The 13,461-nt window shown below is 48.6% G+C and overlaps 1 protein-coding gene across 1 annotated transcript in view; it reads right to left on the bottom strand.

The window, feature by feature from the left end:
- Positions 1 to 13,461, bottom strand: part of ADAM12 (ADAM metallopeptidase domain 12) — a 349,938-nt gene that overhangs the window by 116,932 nt on the left and 219,545 nt on the right. The window contains exon 5 of the mRNA XM_030334765.1: positions 242 to 318. Coding sequence (XP_030190625.1) covers positions 242 to 318 — 77 coding nt within the window. The remainder of the gene's footprint in view (positions 1 to 241; positions 319 to 13,461) is intronic.

Genomic DNA, 13,461 nt, shown 5'->3' with positions numbered 1-13,461 from the left:
CCACATAAACGAAAGGCAGTCACAAAATCCTAGGGTGGAGTAACTCCGCCGGTTCAGTGGCTCTCGACTGACCAGGCCCGTAGAACCTTCTAGAAAGAGTCTGTGGTGGCAGAGAAACGGAAGCCCCCGGGGCACGCTGTGCTCTTGCGAGCTGTCAGGCGGGGCTTCTCTGCCTTTGCCATTTACTCTCGATGCTCCAGAAGAAGAGGTCGCAGTTGTGGGGCAGACCAGAGCCGCTTACCTGAGGCCAGAGCAAGTGCTGAGGCTGGCTGTGGAGCCGGAGGATCCTTGCACGTGTCCGTGGTAGTAACAGTGACCCTGGAAGGAGGAGACGGGAGGCTCAGTCTCGGTGTCTTCTCGCCCGCTCACAACCGCCCCCAATCACCTTCACGCGTTGGCAGCTACAGGCGTCTCTTTGGCATGAGATATTGAACCAGCGGTCTTAATATTTATTTATTTTCAATTCTATTTATTTGAGAGAGAGCGAGCATGGGGGAGAGGGGCTGGGTGGGGGAGGGAGGGAGGGAGGGGGAGAGAGGGAGAGAGGGAGAGGGAGAGAGAGAGACAGAGAGAATCCCAAGCAGGCTCCACACTCAGCACAGAGCCCAATGTGGGGCTCGATCCCACAACCCTGGGATCATGACCCGGGCTGAAATCAAGAGTCGGACGCTCGACCAGTAAGTCACCCAGGTGCCCCTTAATATTTCATGCTAAACCCAGCGTGACCCAGCCAGGATCTCTGGCACGAGGGCCTGATTTACTTCAGGATGATCAGTGGGGTGTTAGCTGCGCCCCAGTCCTGCTCTTGTCTCTCTGACACCCTTCGGGAAAGCCCTGACACGGGGTGCCTCACGAAATCCGGCGGCAGAACAGATCTCACAGGCCCTGCCATTTTTACCCCCCTGTAAATTGTCTTTCGTGACCAGATGGGGAACCGCACGGGGTATTTAAGCACACTGCGAAATGTGATAAAATGAGGCCGAAGCCTAGGGCTTGTGAAAACAGAAAAGCAGATGACAGAGGAGGTGGAAGGCCCCCCCCCCCCCCGCACTGCCCAGGCGAGAGCTGGGAGCCTCTCTCAGCAGGAAAGACAAAATAGGAAGGTCTTCTCCATCCGTGACGAAAATCCCCGTGTGACATGCCTGCAGAACCCACGTCTCATAATGTCGCCGTTTGCAAAAAAGAGACCGCGGCACGGACGCTTCCTTACTGAGACGATATCCGTCCAGAATCAACAAGGCGAAGGTCATGTCGCAGCCTCAGCTAAGAGGCTGACGGGCAGGAAGTGCGGGGCATACTCAGCTGGCCTCATTCACGGCCTCCACATGCCAGCTGCGGGGCCTGGCAGCCAAGGGCAGTGTCGTGGGTGGAGGAGGAGAGGTGGGCTCGTGGGCTCCAGGCCGTCCCTGCTGAGCCCACCTGGGCACGCGGCCCCTCTCCTCATGGCAGGCGGCCCACTCGCTTTCCCCAGGGCACAGCTTGGTGGCCAGCCGTCCTGCCCAACAAAACCCCAAATTCCCAAGACCACCTTGACTTTGCTAAGAAACAGGACCGCAGGGGGTTGAGTGGCCAATGACATCCAATAACACTTCTTCAAAGGGGTCAAGTTTATCTGTCACTGAGGAGAGGACAAAATTCTGAGACCATCTGAAAGGCAATTCAAGACGGGAGATGAGAAGGCCAGCCACTTGCTGTCTTGACTTTTGTTATTGATTCTAGAAGTTCTCCAAAATTTCAGGAGGTTCATACTTGGCCTACTATTATTAACTTACGATATCTTTTGTTGTAGGAAACAGAAGTCTCCAATTCTTACAACGTCAAATTTTTCGTCTTTCTCTTTATGAAGTTTGCGTATTGCTTGAGGAGACTTTCCTCAAGGTCACGCAGACGTCCTTCTTTATCGTCTATTCCCGTAGTCTTATACTTGGCTCTTTAATCTATCTGGAATTTAGTTTTTGAGGGGTGTGAGGTGAGAATCTAACTTTCCCCCCTAAACTAAGACCCAGTGCTCCTCTCCCACCGTTGGCCCTTTTCTTAGGTTCTGAGCTGCTACCTGCTATATACGGGATGCCCACACGTGTACGGAGCCCTGCTTTTGTGTGCCACGAGCTGCTCCGCTTGTGACAAACCTCCACTTGTCCCTTCCTGTGCCAATACCACGCTGTTTTAGTTCCTATTGTCCCATCAGACATTTCGATGTCAGGGAGAACGAGTTCTCTGTTTTTGAGTAAGATTAAATTCACATACCTTTTAAAAGCATACGGTTAGTGTGTTAGCACATTCACAACGGCCAGTCACTTCCCTGGGGCCTCCCTTCCTGTCTCAGCTGCTGGCAACCACTAATCGACTTCCTGTCTCTACGAATTTGCTCACTTATTCGTTTTGTAGAAGTGGCCCTTTGTGCCCGGCCTTCTTTCGCTCAGCATGATGTTTTCAAGGCTCCCTTAGCTGGGAAAGAAATGGGTCATTTCTTTTTATGGCTGAATAATATCACATGGTATGGAAATGCTGGATTTTGCTTATCCATTCATCGGTCAATGGGTGTTTGGGTTGTTTCCACTTTTAAGCGAGTGTGAATAGTGCTGCCATGAACATTTGCACACAACGTTCTGGGTGGACACACGCTTTTGGTTCTCTTGGGTACATGCTATGATCTATGATTTGCAGATATTTTCTCCCATTTTGTGGGCTGCCTTTTCATTTTCTCGAGCAGGTCTTTTTGATTTTTTTTGATGAGGTCCGTTCTTCCCTTTGGTTGTTTACGTGTTCGTTGTCATACCTAAGAAACCATGGTCTGACCTAGGGTGTTGAAGGTTTCCACCTATGTTTTCTTTTATTAGTTCTACAACTTTAGTTCTTACATTCACACCTTTGATCTGCTTTGTTTTTTTTTTTTAATTTTTTAAAATGTTTATTTATTTTTGAGACAGAGAGAGACAGAGCATGAACGGGGGAGGGTCAGAGAGAAGGAGACACAGAATCCGAAGCAGGCTCCAGGCTCTGAGCTGTCAGCACAGAGCCCGACGCGGGGCTCGAACTCACGGACCGTGATATCATGACCTGAGCCGAAGTCGGACGCTTCACCAACTGAGCCACCCAGGCGCCCCTGATCCGCTTTGTTTTTTAAAGCTTATTTATTTACTTTGAGAGACAGCAAGGTGGGGAGGGGCAGAGAGAGAGAGAGAGAGGGAGGGGGAGAATCCTGAGCAAGCTCTGCACTGTCAGCAAAGAGACTGACATGGGGATTGAATTTGCAAACTGTCAGATCATGACCTGAGCAGAGTCGAGAGTCAGATGCTTAACCAACCGAGCCCCCTCCAAGGCTCGTTTTTTTTTTGTTTTGTTTTTTGTTTTTTTTGTATATGGCTTGAAGTAGGAGCCCAATTTCCTTCTTCTGCATGTGGAGATCCAGGTGTTCCGGAACCATTTATTCAAGGGCTGTCTCGACAACCTTGTTGAGGGCAGGTTTCCTTTGGTTCTGTTCTTCGCTTCGAATGTTTCTAGGATATTATTGCCTATTTTCTCTTCCAAGTGAATTTCAGAATCAAATTTTAAGCTCTGTAGTAATCCGTTGAGATTATATTGTTAGTATATTAATAATGTGGTTAAGAATCCATCGAGATCCATGTTTCCTGTTCATGTACATGGTATGTTTCCATTAATAAGACTGTTTTAATGTCCTTCAATCTAGTCCTAGATTTTCTTGCATATTGCTGTTGGAAAGTTTTCATTAGGCTTATTCCAAGGTAGTGGGTAGATACCACAAATGGGATCTTTTTTCTATTATGTCTTATACATCTTTCTATAACGTCTTTACATTATTTTTATGTCAAGGAAATTTATTTTTAATAAATAAATTTTTAATTTATTTTCCTTTAAAAATAAAGCAATTATTTTTATAGAAAGGAAAATTTTAGTTTCTTTTTAAGTTGTCTTGTGTCAGATCATCTTACGAGCTTCGCTTACAGTTTGTATGAACCTGTAGCATATCTTGGATTTTTTAATGTTGTTGATGATATTGACTGCAAACAATGAAGGTTCTGTGGCTCTTTTTGGCCTCCAGACAATGTCGAGGGGTGGGGTGGCGAGGTGCCCAGGGGTGAAGGCAGGTGAGGGAGCTACTCACGGAGGGAAAGCACATGCAAAGACAGGAGGCCGTGGAGGAGGGGTTGGCAATTCAGGGACAAGGGTTAGTTCTCCCTGGCTGGAAGATTCCAGGGCAGGAGCACAGCACTCAAGGCTATGGTGAGGCTGACCTCTCCAGTGTGCCCGTGGCTTGGGAAGGAATGCCCAGGGCTGGTGGTGGGGGGACACCTGCCCAGCCTGCCACATCAGGTACCCACCCAGACCTGCTGCCAGCTTGCCTCTTTATTTCCACATGAAATAACTTTTGAAAGGCTCCACGGTCCCCTCTCTCTAGATACCTCGACCTGTTACATGTGGAAGGCATGAGAGCAATTCTGTAAACATGAGGGGGCTGTGTACCTGGATTATAATGCCTCAGGGCACCAGAGGGATCCCAGGGAAGGGATTTCAGTCCTGGGTGCCCAGTGTGCATGTCTGAGTGGAGAAGACTCGGAAACAAAAGGGCAGTGGATGACGTCCAGTTTAGGTGCCCGGGGCCCTCAGAATCTTCGTTTTTGTCTGTTACCCATCATCCACTATAGAACTTACTTCGCTTTGGAGAATCGTGAAATGTTGCATTGGCAGCTGAGTCTTGGTTAAATAGTGAAAAACCCAATAGTGACAATAATCTTAATTACTGACCTCGGAAATTTCAAACTCATTTGTTCTCAGTCTCCATTTATTTTGTAATAGAGTATTTATCAAACGTACTTTCAAATTAAACACCCAGAAACACAAGCTCATTAAAGCATGAGCTGAGAACAAATTAGTATAAAATTAATTTCCAGTCCACCAACGGGGTTGGAGTACCACTGACAGAAGAGGTAGGGGTGGATCCTCGCTCTCAGAAACTGATCCCCAAACAATCCCGTCTCTCAGTCACTACCAGAGTTAAGAGCTTATTTCTTGGCGCTAAAACTGCTTTCGATTTACCTTGGGACAGCGAGCAAGCCTGCTGTTCACCGCTGACTAATCTAAGAAGTAGTTACCTTCCTCGATTACCAGGCATAATTACTAGCACCCCAAGTTCCAGATTCTCCAGGACAATTATAATTTCATGAAGTCTTAATTTTTTTCAGCAGGATTCATTACGTGCTCCGACAAATGGGGTATCGTTTTTATCACGCGGTCAGTCACGTGGATAGAATCACAGCTAAGAGAGACGTGCCCATCATACCACGTGCCACGTAATTGGCTGGGAATGTGATTACAAAGAGTAGGAGAGAGGTGGCCTCCTGCTCTCTGGGGGGTTTTGCCCTCGGTGGCCAAGGCTGGGGGGGGGGGAGCTGTGCCTGCTCAGGTATCTCCAGGGGACTGTTTGCCCCCATATCCATATCCAAGGGCCATGTTGCCTCCCATCGACTGATGCTAAGAGACAGGAATCCCCCGGGCCTCGTGGACTCGCCAACACTTGGCCGATTGGATGTGAGTGTGGCCACACCAGGGAGAGACCCAGCAGGCGTCCATCATGCCCAGGGGGGTCCTGGGTTCCTCCTGCAGCTATAGGATCCCAACACTTCCCCTTGCAAACATCCCCAAAGCAACCCCTTTCAACAGCCTCAAGAGTGTCAGCGACCATCTCTTTTTATCACACTCTTGTCTGTAAAGGCGTCGCCGAACAAGACATTGTCCCATTAGCACGTCGTCTCTGCCTGTTCTGCTGATTCAACGCATTCTCTTTCTACCAACAAAACATAACACAGAAAACAGTCCCAAACGTGCATAACCACAAAATTACATCTTTTCCTTTACAAAACCTCTATGTATTTTACATACTTATTACTTAACCTAATGCGCTTCCCCACTCCAGTAAAATAAATTTTCCTTCTGTTTAATCCTATCAATCAAACGTAATGGTGGGTAAGAGGAAGATCGAGTAAGAACCCTTGAGCTCGAAAATAGTAGCCCTCAACTCTCTGCCATCCGGGAAGTGAAATACAAATTCTGTTATCCAACTCTCAGTGGACCAGAAAGAAAGGAATTTTATCTGCTAAACTGCTAACAAAAATGGCCTGACCTTGTGATTAAAAAGGACTGTGAGCAGACAGTCTGTTAGGGAATATGCTGAGTGAAAGTTATTTTCAATGCCTCTTTTCCTTGGGAATTTTATAGCATCCCCCCACCCCCACCCTGCACCATATGCAATGGGCCAAACTATCTTGATTTAGTGTTTGAATCACACAATGTTCTAGTCGTAAGGGAGCTTCAGGCCGTCTAAGGCCAGTCTTCCTCTTTTAGGCAGCCCCTTTCCCGAGCAGATGTGGAAACTGAGGCCCTGACTGGTTAAGTGACTGCCTCAGGCCACAGAGTCGGTCGGGGGCACGACAGGAACTGGAATATAGGCCTCTTAATTCCAGGCCAGACGGCTTCCCCCCGTGTCCTGTTGCCATGAACATGTGCCCCCGTGAGTCTCTCTTTTGGAAAGGAAAACTACCACCTAAAGCCCAAATGTAGACGCACGGCCTTCTCAAGGTCAGCAGAGGCCACTGCAAAAGGTGTTCAGGGAATCCTGGGAAAGTGAAGTCATTTCCAAACCCGCAGACGGTCCTGCAGACGGAAGGGGTACGAGGGTGAGTGAGTGTGTGTGTGTGTGTGTGTGCGTGTCCGAGTGGAAGCACGTGCACACGTGTGTACGTGTGTGGGCATGCGTGTGTGCGCACGTGTGTGTGTCTGCGTGAGTCGTTGGCTCGCATTTCCGCATGGCCGTGGTCTGGGCTTTGCTCTCTCGTGTGGAACATCAGGCCCCCACATACCACACGTTAGCTTGAGACTAAAACAAGGTGACAGTGCGTTCAAGCAAAGGAGAAAGTGATTTTGCAGCCCCGCGTGTTTCTCTGGCTGGGCTACGTTACGCTTAGCCTTGAGAGCGTGCGGGACGGGATCGCAGAGAAATAAGTCACCACACCCACACTCCCAGGGCTACTTCGGCTCTCAGCTCTAACAAGAACCACGTCTGGTTAAACGACTATAAAGGACGGACCTCAGGGGCCATTCACATTATGTTGCTGCGCTGGAATTCTGCATCAGAGAACAGCACATGCTTAAGAAATCATGTTCACGTTCCTCGGGACCTCCCAGCCAACTGGGCCTGGAAACAGCATGTCTGCAACAGTGAGAGCATTAGATGGCTCTTGAGTTGCAAGTCTGGGGACTTGAGACTTAAGAGGCTCAGTTTTTAATCTGCAAAATGGGAGTGACCCTTAACTGCCCAGGGTTTGGGGGGATCAAATACACATTACACAGGGAAGCAGTTTGAAATGGAAGGCACCGTGATAGATCTCGACTATGAAAATACGTATTTGAAACCCATTAGGCCATTAACTCGATTTTCCACTGTGCTAAGCCCGAGCTCTGCGTATTTTTGCTGAATGAACGTATGTGAGAACAACAGGCACAATGGACAGAAGGGGGCTGATTTTCCGCACGGGTTTCTAACTCTCAGCTCCAAATCCACTTGCATGCTGTGTGGGACTTTACAGAACACATGAAAACGAGCAGAAGGGGCCTGGTGAGAGCCAGGGTCGGGAGACGGAGGGGCCGGTGACCACTTTTCAGGGACACACGCACCTTAAGATCTGTGCTCAGCACAGCACAGCACATCCCCCGCCCTTCCTGCCTGCAGCCCGCAGTTCACTTTCTCATCCCGCTATCACGATATAGAGGGACTTCCAAAGGGACACATGGTCCAGGGTGGTTACGAATTGTTGTGGATCGATCGAAACAGAGCAGTGGCTGCAGCTGGCTCGCTTTTCCAAAGGACTGTGTGCCAGGGTCAGTGTCTGTTTCATGTTCAGATTCACGGCCGGTTAAGCGCTACAGCTGGGATTTGAACCTGGGCAGTCCGCCTCCCTGGCTTGTGGTCCTAACCTTGCATCTACCACCTCCAGACAGAAGGCCTCGCTCAGAGCCTTCCCCTTTGGACAGCTTTAGCGAAGGAAAGTCACCCAAACCTGGGAGTCCTCTGGGAACTCATTCCAGATTCCACACGGATTTGGTTCTTCCGTTGTTTGGCTCCTGAAGTATCCTTGCCATGAGCCCGTCATGTCATCTGCGGTCAGACTCTGTGCTCCCTGAGGGCAGGGATTGTGTCCTCCTCCCTTCTACAAACTGCCACGAAGCACTGGACCTTCACTGAGCTCGGTTCAGCCCGGGCTTTGAAGCGATGCACTTGGCCAACGCCCAGAGGGCTGTTTGGACCCGTCCTTCTCCCACATTCCAGGACTATGGGTCAGCAGGACATCCTCTGCTCTCCCCCAGAAGCCTTTGCTGGGTGTCTCCTTGCAAATGAACGCTAGTCTATGCCCTAGTCCACTTGCTACAGCTTTACAGACTGATTCCATTGCAACAGACGTCAGAGCCAGGAACGCATAACAGAAACCCTCCAACGTTCCAAGTGAAGCAGGGGCAGTTGTATCACAGAGGCTGGGAGCTCAGATGCTACAGTCAGACCACGCGGGCTTGAATCACTAGCCGTGGGCTTGGTCTAGTTACCGAACCCCTGTAGGTCTCAGACTCCTCATCTGGGTATAAAAATAGCCAAAATTGATTTAGTGTGAGGATCAAACCACAAAACACATGAAAAGCACTTTATACCATGCCTTGTGTATTGCTGATGCTTCCTCAATGTTAGCTGGCATGTCGGACACCCAACACACATTTGTTGTTGAGCAAGCATATGAATGAATGAATGAATGAATGAATGAACGAACTCACACATGCAGAAGAGGAAGGTATGTCACCATTGATGAATGTGAATACTGGTCTAAGAAGTTTGGCCTGGGTTGAAGGAGGACTGGGGAAGCTATTGGCGATTTAGGGTCAAAGTAAGTGCAACAGGGAATGGCATACAGAGAAAGATATCCTAGAAGGACTGGTGAGGCAGGAAGAGGGGCCGGATTGAACCCAGGTGAGACTGGGAGTGAGGGGAAAATGTCGGGTGGCTCTGGCGTCTTCCGGCTGGGCAGAAGGCAGGACCTACATTGGAAGAGCAGGAATGTCCGTGGACAGGGAAAGGGTGGTATATGCAGTGGGACAGGGTCACCATGGGATGTGGGCAGCACCTCCATCGGTGGGAGAACAGAGCAGCCCTCTGGGAGACAGGCAAGTCGGGAAGACTGGATGGACGGGATGAGTATAGAGTTCAGTGAAAGCAGGGAAATTAAATTCATTTCAAAGCGTTTCTTGAGAGCCCGGTAACGAGCCTTGCTCACACCTGCTACGCTTACGGGATGTGAATGACCTGGGACTTCCCTCCTACATCCAGAATCATCTCTTTATACATGTCTGCTGGCCTCTGTCATGGAATGAGGTTGACTCCTGACATGCTCAGTCCGAGCCAGAGATTCTACTCCTCTTTGAGAGGAAACATTTGCCATGGAAGTGGATGGGACGTCACCCAAATGATCCTTCTGACCAAAATATTGGATTCCACACCTATCTGATGCCCAGCCTCAGTTAACACTGACTGCTCTCCCGTTGGCATCTGCCAAGCAAATGTTTTCATAAGTTTTCCAATGAGAAACACATACAACAAATGGAATCTTTTTGGGTATGGCTCACGAGTATAAGGTCAGACATTTTCCCTTCTCCGTCTCCATGGTCCCGGCCCCAGCAGCCATCTCCTCTCCTCTGGGCTTTAGGCTTTTCCACAAGAACAGTTGCCTGATCTTGCTGGATCCTTGCTCCTGCTTTCTCTGAGGACCTCTTCATGTTGCGGCCAGTGGGTCTCTCAAAGCCTGCACTGGTCATGACACCCCCAGGGTTGAGATCTCTTATGGCTTCCCAATGTTCCTCCATGACAAACAAATATATCACCGTGGCCTCCAAGGCCTCCACAGTCTGGCCCCTGTCGCTTTCTAAACACTTCCCCGCCTGTAAGTAAAGCTCAGCATCACACTGGAATATCCTTCCCTCTCCGGTCCCCCCCTGGTTCGTCCCTCCTCAACCTTTAGATCTCAGTTCACACGCTCCTTCCTCCATGAAGACTTCCATGATCGCTTAAGACCAGATGGAGACCCTCAGCCTTCCCTCCAGCACACTTAGGGAAGATGTCGATTAGGTTTGATATGCTTAGAAAAATATCAGTCTCCTCCCTCCAGCCCCACATGGGTCCCCTTATCTATTCTGAACCCTTGCTGTACCCTCGGTGGTGGTCATAGTGCCTGGCCCAGCGGGGGTGCTCAGTTAGCACACGTGCAGCAGCTGGGTGCATTTCTACGGAACATTCAGGAGGCTTCTGGAGGGCTATTCTGGCCTTTCCCAGAGTCTTCTGGGATGCAAGGGCACAAATGTTGTGTGCACAGTCTCTCACAGCCCTTATGAAAAGTAACAATATAAAACATAATCTTCCCTCAGATGTGGTCAACAAAGGATAAAGCCACAAATATTTCATCCTGTCAGGGCAATAGAGAGATAAAAGACAAGCGATTAATTCCAAAATTAAAATCAGCCACTACTCTGCCTGTCAACCAGCTTACACTGATGGTTGAGAGATGAAATCTAAAAAAAAAAAAAAAAAAAAAAAAAAAAAAAAAAAAAAAAAAAAAAAAAAAAAAAAAAAGACGGTACCATGGCCAAGAGTGGTTCTTATTTTATGTATAATCTTAAATTTAGGAAAATTCATTGTGTGCTGACTTTAGGGGATAAGAAGATGAGTCTGCACATTTCTTTTTTTGTTTTGCAGCCTGATTAAAAAAACAACAAAAAAACCCCAAAGCTGTGTCTGTCTCCTCACCATGAAAGACAAGACAAGGTCATGGACTCTCCTAAAGGGGTTTCTGCTGGAATGACCAGCTGTCTGGGGCTGTGGGTTCTCTTTAGTGGCTAAGGCTGTTCACTCCTTATCTCTACAGTGACGCGGTTGGAGGCTCAGGATGGGATCAAAGGAATGGGAGGTAGGAGATGCTCGATTATAAGACAGGCCCCTCTTTTTCTTTTCAAAAAAAATTTTTTTTAACATTTATTCATTTTTGAGAGACAGAGTACAAGCGGGGGTTGGGGCAGAGAGAGAGGGAGACACAGAATCCGAAGCAGGCTCCGGGCTCCGAGCCGTCAGCACAGAGCCCGACGAGGGGCTCGAACTCACGGACCGCGAGATCGTGACCTGAGCCGGAGTCGGACACCCAACCGACTGAGCCACCCAGAAGCCCCAAGTCCTTCTTTGTCTAACTGTAAAAGCAATACTTGCTTGTTGTTTCTGGAAGTCTGGGGTGGGGGTGGGGGTTTGCCAATTAACCTCTGGTTGTGAGATCCAAAGAATCAGATGAAGATCAAAATATACTTCCGGCTTCTTTACCTTCAACAAAAGGGGCTTCTGGTATATTCTGTTAGAGGATACTGCTTAGGTCTCGGTAGAACTGAGGCATTGTGCGATTTCCAACCTTCATCCCTACCGCTCTGTCCTTGCTAGCCAAGCCTTGGGGCCCATCCTGAGGAGGGTCTGGGTTGCACAATACTGTTGCTGAGAACACTCCATGGAGGAGTGGGCAAGCCTCAGCCACCATGAGGGACTAAGGGAAGACAGCAAGACTAGTCTCATGGCCCTTCCAAGCATGGGCTCCCCTGCTCCCCAGTGAGCAGAGACCAGGGTTCTCAGGCCTGCTTGCTCCTACTGCCCTTTCCTTATAAAGAGACTTCCAGGGGGGCTCAGTCAGTTAAGCGTCTGACTCTCGATTTCAGCTCAGGTCATGATCTCATGATTTGTGGGTTCGAGCCCCGTGTGAGGCTCTGTGCTGATAATGCAGAGCCTGCTTGGGATTCTCTCTCTGCTCCTCTCCCTAAGACCCTCTCCCTCCCACCCTTTCTCTTTCTCAAAATAATAATAAAAAAGGACACTTCCATGCAGAGGAGTGAGGGGTGGGTAGAGGGATGGGGCAGACATTTGCCCATCTATACAGTGACCTTGTAGACAAATGAGAAGAAAGAAAAATACAATCCCTCCCCCATATACACACAACAATCACAGAAAACAGAAATATGCACTTTCCCCCTAGAGAGACGACTACTGTTAGCATTCTGGTACACCACCATCCAGCTAGTCTCTAAAATGCCTACATTCCAAGCCTTCTGCTCCCACCCTCCGAGCCCCTAACCAACCCGGCAGCTGTCAGGCCCTTGTTCTTGTTGTTGTTTTTAAATGTTTATTTATTTTTGAGAGACAGAAACAGATCACAAGTGGGGGAGGGACAGAGAGAGAAGGAGATACAGAATCCAAAGCAGGCTCCAGGCTCTGAGCTGTCAGCACAGAGCCTGATGCGGGGCTCGAACTCACAAAGCGCAAGATGATGACCTGAGCCGAGGTCGGACGCTTAACCGACTGAGCCACCCAGGTGTCCCTGTCAGGCCCTTGTTTACCTAGTCTTGTATCTCTCCTTCTCTCATGGCATATTTGCCTTCTCAAATGAGAAGAAAGGGCAAAAAATTGCCTAAGAATACGAAAATTAGGAAGAGATTGAAACTAAAACCACAAAACTGGTAAAATGATGTTGGAAGCACATCTCACACACTCTGGGTGTGTCCATGTTAGCTGAGTACCGCTCGCCCTCATACATGACGGATGTGTGGAGAACTCAAGCCTATTGCCACGGTATTTCTAAGCTCTCTTTTTCCTGCTTCTATCTGGAACAGCAATTACACTGTGGGGATTGCCTCAGAGATAACTACAAAAGCATATTTTAAATGAGAGCATCCTAGGAGAAAAGAGAGAGAGAAAAAAAGAGAAAGTCAAGTGTGAAGTTATGGCACTAATTATTACTTATATCTGAGGTCAATCCTCAGGTCTTCTTCATTTTTGACCTCCAGCTTTCTCCTGGACTCCAGATTCATGAACACCTTTACTTGGCTGTCCCACGGCCAACTCAACAGGGACAAACCCATCCTCATTGTCCCCTATGCCTTCCCAAGCCAACAAGTGCTCCTTAATGGTGCCAGAGAAACTACATGGTCCAGTGGAGAGCCCAAGCAGAAGGAACCAAGCCCTGTTGGTGACACCTCCCTTGTTCACTGCCACCGGATCTTGCCTCTTCAAGCTTTCTTGCCTTGAACCAGCTCCATCCATCTGTCGGTGAAACCTTCATCAACCACCTTAGGCCCCTAACAGACTTTCTTGCCTTCGGCCTGCCAGTAATTCTGCCAATCTTTCTTCCATTCTGCCATCAGAGAGCCTTTCTAAAGCACAGAACCTAACAATGCCATTCCCCTATATGAAAACTTCCCATAGCTTCCAATTTTCAGTAAGATAGAGTCAAACCTCTTTAGTACCAAAGGGTTGCATCCAACCTTTCTCTTCTATACTCGTTCTTAGAGAGTTAGATATCATTTCTTTAGTGAAATGGTCTC

This window comes from Lynx canadensis, chromosome D2 (assembly GCF_007474595.2).
Source record: "Lynx canadensis isolate LIC74 chromosome D2, mLynCan4.pri.v2, whole genome shotgun sequence".
NCBI classification, from domain to species: Eukaryota; Metazoa; Chordata; class Mammalia; order Carnivora; family Felidae; genus Lynx; species Lynx canadensis.
This window is presented reverse-complemented; position numbering and strand designations above follow the sequence as displayed.